The following is a 12,500-nucleotide window of genomic DNA, read 5'->3' on the forward strand; positions in this document are numbered from 1 at the left end:
ATATTTCTGAGCCTCTAAATATTAAAAAAGAAAATCAAACAAAAATGCTTGTAGAGATCTGTGATAATTAATTGCCATTGTTATGGTTTAGAAGGAATATGTGAAGACATTTCTGCTGTTTGGGGCGGACTCCTCTGATCTCAGCAGGGCAGAAAGTTCTGTAACTCCTGTTCGCTGTCCTGATGCCATCTAAATGAGCTCAGTTATCATCGGCACACATGAGTATTATAGCTGAGAGTAAACAGGAGCTGGAACTTCAAAACTCAAGAAGCTAGACATAATGAAGAAATTATAGTTTCTGCAGATCACAATGGCTCTATTTCAGCTGATCCATTTGACTGTAAATTTTCTCTGACAGGGTCCATATGTAGCCTATATATAGGAGGTGTTTTAATGTTAAATCAAAGAAACACTAAGAGGCGTTTTATAGGGACTTGGCAACCATTGTTCATAATGTAGAGAGTTGCAAGATTTGCTCTGGTGTGTGTGTGTGTGTGTGTGTGTGTGTGTGTGTGTGTGTGTGTGTGTGTGTGTGTGTGTGTGTGTTTCACATGTAATGATGTTTTGAAAAGTAAAATACAATAGGGAATTATTTTTAAAAAAGTACAACTCAGGCTTTTTACTATAGATGATCCAAATTGCAACATTCTTTTTTTGTGTTGCTGACTACATGAGAACGTGACTCGAAACACAGTGCTTGGACGGGACCAAGAGTGACTTTGGAGGGGATGCATAATCCCAGCAGGATCTTCATCCTGTCCTGCAGCTGTCCAAGTGGCTGTGTGAGTTCTTCCTTCCAGCTGTCCCTTTGCCCTATACAAGCGCTGACAGGAAGTTGACCTTCTGCCCATGGCTGTGACAGGACAGAGAGCCAGGCTGACCTCCAGTCAGCAGGAATGTTCTACTGGCCCGTTCACTGACCCTCAGGCCTTGGTGTTGTCCAGCTGCAGCTGTCTGCATCAGTCCCATCTATGAGGTGTGCATTAGTCCCACCCACCATCCAGCTGTGTGTATTAGTCCCACCCACCATGCATGTCATGCGTAGCTCATCCAGGAGGATTCTTACAGTTGTGGTTAGTGTTGAAGGTTTGCATATCAAAGTTTTGAACAGAGATATAAATGAAAGTTCTGTCCCTGAACCAGTTCTGGTTTAAACAACCTGATGGATGTTGAACGTGATGTCATGTCTGTATGGGATTTGGGACTTATACTGCACTGACTGCAGGGACCGTGACTGTGCTTTGTGGGACGTGAAACGTAAGCAATTACTGGGCAATTAGCAACCCATGCAAAATCAAGGAAAGAGCGCAGCACTCGGGGAATGAATCAGACTGGGCAAGCTGTGGAAAAGGTCCATTCGCGCTAAGGAAATACCTCTATTGGGACTCCGCGGGCAACTCCCAGAGGATAAGCTTTCGCACTCCTATACAGAAAGTGAGAGTGATGTTGATAAGACATTGAACAGGTCATTAACATGATCATGTTTTTGACTTTTCTTCTATATAATATATTACCCCTGCACACATTCACTTAATACAGCAACACTTTATCTTTATCATTGTTCTTTATCATGTCTTTATTGTTACACTGCTATGCATATACTTTAACCTTTAAACCTTTAGCTCGTTAACCCTGAAATGAGCAACTCCTTTCCATGTTAAAGCGTAATTTGGTGCAAATAGAAATGTTTAAGTTTGAGGTAAGATAAAACTTTGACAGGGGCACACGCACGCACACACACACCCACACACACATGCACACACACACCCACACACGCACACACACACACACACACACGCACACACACACACCCGCCCACACCCGCCCACACCCACACACACACACACACACACACACACACTCTTATCCAAAGGGAAGTACAATATAACTGACCCATCACAAGCACAGAAACAAAGTCAGAGGAGTGATGACAGAAAGAGGAACTATAAACATAAACTATAAACATAAACTATAAACACATAAACTATAAACATAAACTATAAACATATAAAATATAAACATAAATTATAAACATATAAACTATAAACATAAACTATAAACATAAACTATAAACATATAAACTATAAACATAAACTATAAACATATAAACTATAAACATATAAACTATAAGCATAAACTATAAACATAAACTATAAACATAAACTAAAAAGATGTTTCAGGAAGTTAAAACAGCTAATTGTATTATTAATTATATATAATGTAACATTACTAACCTGAATTTAGAGTAGCAAATGGGTCTAATGTCATTTAAATATTAATTTCATGCTTTAGGCAATGTACATTTATTTGTTTGTGTACATTTACCGTACCTGTAAAAATAAAAGTCCTTTTGAGCAAGATGTATTAACTGACTGCAAATATATAACTGTCCTCATACTTTAAACTTTTATTACCATTGCATATACTGGCTGTTCTAGTCAAACAATATTTGCATATAAATACATAATAAAATCATTTACTGCTGTCAATATAGTCGTCTTGGAATTTAGGCCCAGCTTAGTTTTTTTTATGAACGCTTTAGAACAATGGCGCCATCTGCTGGTTCAAGTGCACCAGCAAAAATAAAACAAACAATAATACGGTAAAACATAAGGAACTATTTAGAACACACTTAAAACAATACTCGAAATTAACTATGTTAATGATTGTAGCAAAGTAGAACTACAAAACAGTCTATCTACTCTAATGTACATGGACATTTCAAAGCTACTGTGCATCAGTTGTTTAACTCAACAGATGAAGGTACAGATAACTCTTATTATGTCCTATATTATCTAGGTTTGCTGTGCAGGAGTGTAGCTACTGGATGTGCATTCTGTCAGAACTATTATATGCAAACTCCTCATGACTTAATGACATTTCATTATGAACCAGTTTAATCCAGACACCAGCCAGGCCTGGCTGGAAACGAAAAAGCATTTCCTATGAAGAGCAATTTAATTAAAGTCTAGCCCATTGTAAGAAAAATCACTTGTCTAATTAGTATGAAGCGGCCGAATGTTTCCAAAGGCTCTTCCAAACGTATCTTCATCCGCATGTGTGTGGACGCTTGTCTTATTTCATGTCTAACTGTGGTCAGCTGAAATAAATTCTGAGGAAAGGAAGAACACAATGCATGTTTCATGAATTGAATTAAAACATTTCTTCCTTGCAGTTTCAGTTCCAACTGTGCGTGCATGCGGTGCCATCCATTTCAGAAGCCCTTCACTGGATTAAACAATGTTCGCATCACGACTTTCAGTCGTGCAAGTGACACCAGCCCACGATGAATGGGCAGAGGTGACCACAGAACACTGCACCGTTCCTTTTCGGCTGTTAGGAGAGAAACGAGATTCGGGATCTGCCGTGGCAGCCGGCGGAAGGCCAGAAAGAACCATGGAGAAATAATTTGAGACGTGTTATTCGCAGTTTTAAGGGTTTTTTTTTCAGACGCTTCTTAGATCTTTTCACAGGACAAAGTCATAAATTAGAAACAATATCTTACGGGATATACACAACAGACATCAAATAACAGTTTCCAAAAGAAAAAACCCAATGAAAAAGACGGATGTGTTGGATTCTGATGGAAAAAAACATTTCAACAAATACAACGTTTGATCAGCTCTGGGTTTCTGGTTGTGACCTCATTGTGTCTTCTCCTCAGTCATCTTGTAAAAGAAAAAAACACACTTTAAATGATGCACTGTAACTCTAACACAGATCTGAAAATGAACCGATAATAGATTTTAAACATAGTTATACTAGGCTCACACAAAAGGTATGAAAGTTCTTAATTTAAACCAAACCAATCACTGAACTTCTGGACGGCAAGGACACCAAAGCATGCTGCTGCATGCACAAAATAAATCTTATACACATTTTGGCCATTAAAACAATATTAGGTCACCAATAGGAAAATCAATGGTACAACTGTTCAGAATGGTCAGATGTCAGTGAGAGAACTGTTTTAGTGAAGTGAGAGTTTGAGAAGGTTCCTCAATGAGCAGTCGAATCACTAATCACCTAAACGGTCACACTGAACAAACACATTCACATTAGACACGGCTACGAGGAGCTCTGTGCTCCTACCTGGCATTACATTTTCTTCATTACGTGTAAGACTGAAGGCTGTAATGACAACCACTGTGCCGGTACAGAGCAAAGCTACTGAATGTGTAGTACAGAAATGCCGAAAAGAAGGCAGGAAAGCTATGAAAGCAAAGAGGGAGTGAGAAAAGAGACAGCATCATTAGAAAAAAAAAAGAGGATGAGAAGAAAATGTGAAGACAGGTCAGCAGAAGGACATACCGAACGTTCTGGCAAGAGAAAACAGGAGCTTTTCTGTGCTAATGCGAAATGCTGGCCTCTCTCTGCAGAATAATATCTGACTGAATGTTGGGTGCGAAACAGCAGCGTAACTTTACCCACATAAACATAAGCATATGTCTGACTAACAGTTCCCGCTGGAACTTGTGAATGTCACAGGATGTAAAACCACTTTGATCTCTGTATGTACTATGTGCATGTCAGGGCCGACGACGACAGGCCAAAACGAAACACTTTACATGGATGGCAGTCGTCCTCCTCCCGCTTCCACGCTCGCTCGGTCCCTCCTGCTTGCGCACCTTTGTCCGACGTTCCAGAAAATCCCTACCAGCTCAGAAGAACAAGAAAATCCGGAAAACGCTTTGCGAGTCATGCACCAGGCCGCGGCCCAGCCGGCTTCCTCGCCGGTCCGCCGGCCTGCAGCAGCATCGCCGTCCCGTGCGCTCTGCACTCGTGCACGTCTTGACCTCCACAGTGTCCTCCCTGCGCGTCGGCTCCGGGCCCGACCCCTCCGGTCGCCTCGCCCGCCGTCCGTCCCCCGTCGAGGGGGCGTGGTCACAGGGCCGACACCTTGACGACGTTGGAGCTGGAGGTGGTGGTGATGGGTGGGACGACGGTGGAGTCCGGGTGGAAGGCAGGCGGGGAGGGGAGGCTGATGATGGCCGTGGTGATGTGCTGCCCTTGGCAGTTGCTCCCACTCCTCTCGCTGGTCTTCAGGTTGAGACTGGAGCGAGTGCTGGAACCAGAGTGGCACAGAGTGGACCTTCAGCAGAGTTCCCCAGAGCAGTTAACTCTATAAGAATAGCTTTCCTTGTTAAAGGAGGAACGCTGCTGGCAGTCCTGTGGTCAGATTCCTCAAAAAATGTTAAAAATTCTTATAATGCAAATCCACTCAGAAATGAGCCTGCAAATATGAAGTCTGAGCGATTGTCTATGTTGGTTGAGGGAAATGGTAATGAATATAGCTGACCCAAACACTGATGATTACAGACATGTGTTTTTGAATGCTAGATAGTAACCAAAACAGTAGTGTAATACTTAAACTAGGATTTTTGTAGTGATGAGTGCACTTTAAACTTCACTTTATACTACATACGCTCGCAACCCACTGCCCTCTAGTGTGTAAAGTGAGTATTACACCAATCTGACCTGGAACCAAGACTGGGTTCATCTCCGTACTGGATGCGAATGGCACTGAGCTCCTGCAGGCCCTGTGTGTGCGTGTGTGTGGTGGACAGGCTGGCGTTGGGCAGTGGGATCCTCTTGCGGGAGCGGCGCGTACAGCAGGTGCCTGTGACGCCGTCGTGACTGGATAGGGAGGAGCTCCGTGAGGGCGGGCTCTGTAGCGGCACCGCCCCCTCCACACAGTTTTGCTCATACAGCTGCTCATCGACAAACTCATGAGCCTGGATGGGAGAAAAAGAGAGAGATAGGGAGAGAGAAATGCAATACAATTCTTTCTCTTTACCTATTCACAGTAATTCAGTCAACCCTGTTCCGTGCTATTACTATTGCCACTATTCAAAGCATACATTTGTATTATCCAGACTGAGAGTCATCATTGTCAGTGTTTTATAGAGCATTTCTCTGTTGGAGCAGGGCATCAGTGACTGGTTATGTGAGGATATGGATGGCTCAGAGAAGCTCTGTGTGTGTGTGTGTGAGTGTGTGTGTGTGTGTGTGTGTGTGTGTGTGTGAGTGTGTGTGTGTGAGTGTGTGTGTGTGTGTGTGTGTGTGTGTGAGTGTGTGTGTGCGTGTGTGTGTGCGTGTGCGTGTGGGTGTGCGTGTGTGCGTGTGTGTGCGTGTGTGTGTGAGTGTGTGTGTGTGTGCGTGTGCGCGCGTGTGCGTGTGTGTGCGTGTGTGTGTGTGTGTGTGTGTGTGAGAGTGTGTGTGTGTGTGTGTGTGTGTGCGTGCGTGCGTGTGTGTGTGTGTGTGTGTGTGTGAGTGTGTGTGTGTGTGTGTGTGTGAGTGTGTGTGTGTGTGTGTGTGCGTGTGTATGTGTGTGTGTGTGTGTGTGTGTGTGTGTGTGTGCGTGAGAGTGTGTGTGTGTGTGTGCGTGTGTATATGTGTTCACACTCACGGTGGTCTTCTCTAGACAGTGCAGTAGGTGGTGATGTTGGCTCTCCAGTAATGAAGTGGTTTTATTCACGTGCTCCTCCTCCTCTGAGCCCTGAGACACACACACACACACACACACACACACACACACACCAAAGTGTGGCGTGTGTAATACTATACTAATCCACACCCACTGTGTGGCACTGGCACTCACCCACTCCCAGGCTGATTCATTAAGTAAATCAAGCTTAGAGGTGCTATTAGAAAGCGCAGTTATTAATTTAGAACTGTAAAATTACAGCCTGTAGCTCATCTGTTGGCATGCATAACTCATCAGTCATATTACTGGTCTGTGTCTGACCGCAGTATCCCGCCCCACCCGATATCTCTTGGGGTGGATGTCCATTCTCAACGCTGACGTAGTGAATGTGTGGGCCAGGTCTGCAGACACAGCAGTGCTCCTGGGGTTTTTATCCATGCATCACTGTTGGACTGAGAGTGGTTCACCAGCCAAGAATATCTTGTGGTCTGAAGCTACTGCTGATGGCTAACGCAAACTGGGTATGGCGACAGCTGTCCTACACACTAACTGTACACCTACAGGGCGTTTCAATAAAGTTTCATTTGTAACAGAGGCTGGAGAGTGCAGATCTTACAAACAGGTGCTTCCTATGCAGTTATTTGCCTAACAGGTATTAGAACTGTCCATGTTGAACACAGTATATATATATATAGTTTGAAAATTCAGTCAATAAAGGAGCACTTACATACATTTTAAAATACATTCACCTGTGACACTGTTCACAGTGCCTGGAACTGTGTCAGTCCGTGAGAGCATCACTCAGTCACTCCATAATTCGAGGGTCGGACTGTGTGTTTGTGTGCGTGTCGTGCGGAGAACAGCAAAGGATGCCGTCATGAAAGGGAAGGGAACATGCAGAAGTGGAACAGCGTTGTTCCAGAAGCTTTTTTTTCCCTGAGCGCACTCTCATGCAGCGCGGCGCTCCCGGGAATGACATGCCTGTAATTCCAACTGCCAGAATCCCTGACAACTTCATGGCAAACCCCCTCGCACCCAAATCGCCCGCAAAACGGAGACGCGAGCCACATGCAAACGGGACCGCTGCCTCCTGCCCTGACCCTCTGCCCCCCCCCCCAACCGCCCCCCGTTCTGCTGCCCAACCCCCGCTCCGCAAAGCCCCCCTCCTTCCCATTCCCTCTCTGGCTGTCTGCCATCCCAGTTTGTTTTGCCCATAGATCCAGGAATAAAGGAAGCACTGACTCCTTAATAGACCTCAGAACGCGGGCGAGCGGAGGGGACTGTTCGATCGAGCGCTAATGAGCTTTAATTGGAGGTATTATTTTCAGCGGGCTTTAATCTTGAGTGCCGCTCTTGGAGAATAAAAGCAGGAGTCGGTCAGGTGGAATGGCTGATTGTGAGACCTTTCCACTTAGATACTGAAGCTCTTTTTAAATCAGCACCACTTCTAATTAGGATGGAGACGAGTGTGAGTTAAATCCGACCTGATTTTATTAGCGTTCAGCGCGGCACCGCGACTGCGCCGCGGGAGGAGGGCATCCGAGGAGCATGGCCGAATGATGCCACAGGCAGGGGGCGTAAGAGCACCCCTTAAAGGTTAGATCCAGGACACGGAATCTAATTACTGTTGAACGAGTAGCCAAGGATGTGTAACAGTATGTTTATGTTTACTGTAACCCTTTGTATGCTGTTTCCTCACTTCAAAGTGTATCCTCTCCTTCTGCGGTAGGCAGATTCAAGTGCAAGGTGTCAACACACCCAAACTGGACAGTTCAACGGCGAACTTGATAGTGTTTTCCTGTGTGTCTGGAGATCTTTACCCCCAGAGAGTTTTAACCCCAGAGGGAGACCTTTATAACCCTGCGGGGAGATCTTTCTGGAGCTTTCTGGCAGCTTTGAGCCTCGAGGAAGTGCTTTAAGCCCAGACAAAGAGCTTTAACCCTATAGGGAGAGTTTCAGCCCTGAAGGAGGCACTTAAATATACATTTCACTCACCGTGAGGTCCAGCAGCTCACTGAGGAGGCCGTTCCGCTTGCTTTGGAGGTAGGCGTTGGAGCTGCCCTTCTTGGCTATTCTTATTCGGGCCAATCGGGCTTTCTGTGCAGGCAGAAAGGTGTGGGATCACGTAGGGAAGAGTAATGAATTAACCAACCACTGGGTTCCAATCTGGCACCTCATCCATCCATCCATCACAAGCAGACCAGCATCAGGTTTCCGCCATGCCTGCTGTAGCTTATCCGTTTTTGGTTTTTTTAAATCACAGCCCACCCACAAGCAAACCGTATGTCCCACCCGGGCCGCAACATTTACCACCGAATGCCAAGAAACCTTATTTACATTTTCTGTCCAATCATGGATCGGACAGGGTAAACATCGGTCGCCCGTGTGCAGGCATTATTGATGAGGTCGATATGGAAAACTACGGGTCCAAATAAACAGACAGTTGAAAGCCAACATGGAGATGAAGGGTAAGACACGGGGGAAGATGGATTTGTGGGTAGTGGTGTTCTCACATCCTAATCTCAAACCATCCGGAGTGGTCACCTATGAATGAGAGCACAACTGGAGATTCAACTTTTAACCCCTCTCCTAATTCTGATCTGAACCAAGGATGACTTTTAAAATGACTTTCTGCACATCGCTACAGATATGAAACCCAAGAACCTTCTGGCTCCCGGGGACAATTTTCTTTTTAGATGAACACGAGAGATGGAAATGGGACTCTTTATAAAGATCCAACCATATGCAGACCAGGGATGGCCTAGGAGTTGTTTTTAGTGCGCTTCCGATATAGTATAATAGATTCCATCTGACATTTGTCTTAAACAGTGTCACTGAGAGAGCTATATGCCTTCGGAGTTTCATTACCAAAGAGTATCGGGAACGGGAACATCGGCAGGGCTGAAATGGGTGGAGAATGAGCAGAGATGGAGGGAGCGGATGGGAAAATGGGAGCAGATGTGAGAGAAAGGGCCTAGAAAGGAGTCTGAAGAGCTTTTCTTTCATGCAAGGTGAGAATCACTTCGGAAAGCCTCGCTGCGCCCTCGCCGAAAGCTGCGCACACGCGCATGCCTGTTTGGAGAGCTTCCCTCCCGAGGGACAGCTCATATTAGGGAAGCCATTTGGTGTGTTTGTTTCGCAAAGATACCGAGCATCACCTCCTCTCTGGGAGGAAGAGGAGGCATATGAGCACAAAGAGGAAACTGGTCTCTGTTTCCTCTGTTTGATCTAAGAGAAAACGACAAGCAACAAATGGCATGTGCGGAGGATGAGGGGTTACGGCTGGAGACACCGAACACACAAACGCCGAACAGGGAGCATAATCAATGAACAACACACATAGTGATGCACACTATGTAATCTACACTAAGCAACCTATACGTATGACAACACAAAACCGAAAACAATGGGGAAAGACTGGTAGCAAAGCTCGGCAAAGAGCTTTAGCATGTAGGAATTGATCAGAGTGGTGTGAATTGATCAGGTGATCAGAAGCCTGATGATGCAGTGCAAGGCAGAGCAGGGTCACGCGGTGGAGCTATATGCAGGGCACGATGACATCACTTCATAGTGATGAAAATGAAGTGTCTGCATATAAAGTCTGTATTATGTACCGATCATAACAGTGGAGTGTAACAAAGAGCATTGATGGGAGTAAATACTTAAGGTAACATTAACCATTGCTGTGAGCAACACTGCAGGAATTTTAATCTCCACACACAAAGGTTGTCATTAAAAACAGCTGACTTCCAAAAGCTGTTGGCATCTGTAGCTCAAAAAGCCGGGTCATTGTTTTGTTTAACACACATAGAGAGATCTAGAATATCTTAAAAATGATTAATTTTACCTGTATCCATGGTCAGCTTTAAGCCATTATTAGCAATGAGTAACATTTTACATTACTGCTCTCTACAAGTGGCTCTTAAAATCCCTCCATGTTCAGCTCATGCACCTCCGCCCGCGGCTGCACCCTGGTCCCGTGCCCCGCCTGTGTGGCCTCTCTCACACCCAAACGTGACGCCCGCCTGCTGCTGCTGTAGTGACCCTGGTCCATTTTGAGGAAGTGGCACACTCTGCTCTCAGGGAACTCGCTCAGATTCGGCCTTCTCATTGGCCCAGCAAAATTGGCTCTGTGATTTGTGTGATTTAAAAAAAAAAAGGAAAGAAATAAGACGAACACTCCAGCAATGAAATGGAGCAACAGCTAAACCTAGTTTCCAAAAAAAAAAAAAAAAAAAAACCCTGAATAAGTAGTTTGCTTAGGGTAGATGGTCTGCTAGATCTGACCCTGAGTGAGACAAGAACTATCTAGAGGACACGGGAGATGACGACAGCAGGAAATTGGGCGGCTTCACTGCAGACCAGGTTTGTCCGTCATAGTGCGCCCCGTCTGTGCTGACGCGGCCGTGATTTGTTTGGCAAGGACATGGCCTGCTAATTAGAGTCTGAAGCGATGTACCATTAGAGAGGAATGAAGATTAAAGACAGAACCGAGAGCAGATATCATGCCAACAGCCTCGGCCTAGCTCATCCTGATCACTGCCTCCACCCTCCTCTCACCCTCCACCCCCCAATGCACCGCTTGGCTCAGGAGCCACACGTCGGTGGAGTTCCAGTGGAATGACGAAGAAGGACATTATTAATTTATCCATTGGGGATAAAGGAAATGACACATGAAATCCATTCTATTAATAGTTTGAGAGGGAAACGTCTGTTCCATGACACTGTACTGCCATTCACAAAACCCACAAAAGCCTGGTGGCTTATTGCAGACATATGGCAGAAACTGTGTTTGTCTTGCTTAATGAAATGTATGACAGTGCTGGCCTTGTCTAAGATAATGAGCACAGTGTGACGTATAAGGTGATGCAGCGGGGTCCAGTTGTGCAGCTTTCTCAGAGTTGGGCCCTGTATCTGTCCTTTGTGTGGCCCCACATCTGTCCTGTGTGGGGCCCCGCATCTGTCCTGTGTGGAGCCCCATATCTGTCCTGTGTGGGGCCCCGCATCTGTCCTGTGTGGGGCCCCGCATCTGTCCTGTGTTGGGCCCCGTATCTGTCCTGTGTGGGCCCCATATCTGTCCTGTCTGGAGCCCCATATCTGTACTGTGTGGGGCCCCATATCTGTCCTAAGTGGGACCCGGTATCTGTCCTGTGTGGAGCCCCGTATCTGTCCTGTGTGGGGCCCCGCATCTGTCCTGTGTGGAGCCCTGCATCTGTCCTGTGTGGGGCCCCGCATCTGTCCTGTGTGGAGCCCCGTATCTGTCCTGTGTGGGGCCCCGCATCTGTCCTGTGTGGGGCCCCGCATCTGTCCTGTGTGGGGCCCCGCATCTGTCCTGTGTTGGGCCCCGTATCTGTCCTGTGTGGGCCCCATATCTGTCCTGTCTGGAGCCCCATATCTGTACTGTGTGGGGCCCCATATCTGTCCTAAGTGGGACCCGGTATCTGTCCTGTGTGGAGCCCCATATCTGTCCTGTGTGGAGCCCCGTATCTGTCCTGTGTGGGGCCCCGTATCTGTCCTGTGTGGGCCCCATATCTGTCCTGTCTGGAGCCCCATATCTGTACTGTGTGGGGCCCCATATCTGTCCTAAGTGGGACCCGGTATCTGTCCTGTGTGGAGCCCCATATCTGTCCTGTGTGGAGCCCCGTATCTGTCCTGTGTGGGGCCCTGCATCTGTCCTGTGTGGGGCCCCGCATCTGTCCTGTGTGGAGCCCCGTATCTGTCCTGTGTGGGGCCCCGCATCTGTCCTGTGTGGGGCCCCGCATCTGTCCTGTGTGGGGCCCCGCATCTGTCCTGTGTTGGGCCCCGTATCTGTCCTGTGTGGGCCCCATATCTGTCCTGTCTGGAGCCCCATATCTGTACTGTGTGGGGCCCCATATCTGTCCTAAGTGGGACCCGGTATCTGTCCTGTGTGGAGCCCCGTGTCTGTCCTGTGTGGAGCCCCGCGTCTGTCCTGTGTGGGGCCCCGCATCTGTCCTGTGTGGAGCCCCGTATCTGTACTGTGTGGGGCCCCATATCTGTCCTAAGTGGGGCCCGGTATCTGTCCTGTGTGGAGCCCCGTATCTGTCCTGTGTGTGCG

The 12,500-nt window shown here is 46.8% G+C and overlaps 1 protein-coding gene across 3 annotated transcripts in view; it reads right to left on the reverse strand.

Moving 5' to 3' along the window:
- Positions 1 to 2,230: 2,230 nt before the first annotated feature.
- Positions 2,231 to 12,500, reverse strand: part of LOC145655645 (A-type voltage-gated potassium channel KCND3-like) — a 14,223-nt gene continuing 3,953 nt past the window's right edge. Inside the window, exons 2-5 of one of the 3 annotated variants that reach the window (XM_081709136.1) lie at positions 8,420 to 8,521; positions 6,407 to 6,496; positions 5,476 to 5,732; positions 2,231 to 5,062 (exon numbers count right to left, since the gene is read on the reverse strand). In XM_081709136.1, the coding sequence (XP_081565262.1) occupies positions 4,882 to 5,062; positions 5,476 to 5,732; positions 6,407 to 6,496; positions 8,420 to 8,521 (630 nt within the window). In that variant the 3' untranslated portion in view covers positions 2,231 to 4,881. The remainder of the gene's footprint in view (positions 5,063 to 5,475; positions 5,733 to 6,406; positions 6,497 to 8,419; positions 8,522 to 12,500) is intronic. The other 2 variants (XM_081709137.1, XM_081709138.1) reach the window with 2 other exon arrangements.

The sequence above is a fragment of the Electrophorus electricus genome, unplaced genomic scaffold (assembly GCF_041902795.1).
Source record: "Electrophorus electricus isolate QZ-2024a unplaced genomic scaffold, ASM4190279v1 Scaffold308, whole genome shotgun sequence".
In the NCBI taxonomy this organism is placed as follows: domain Eukaryota; kingdom Metazoa; phylum Chordata; class Actinopteri; order Gymnotiformes; family Gymnotidae; genus Electrophorus; species Electrophorus electricus.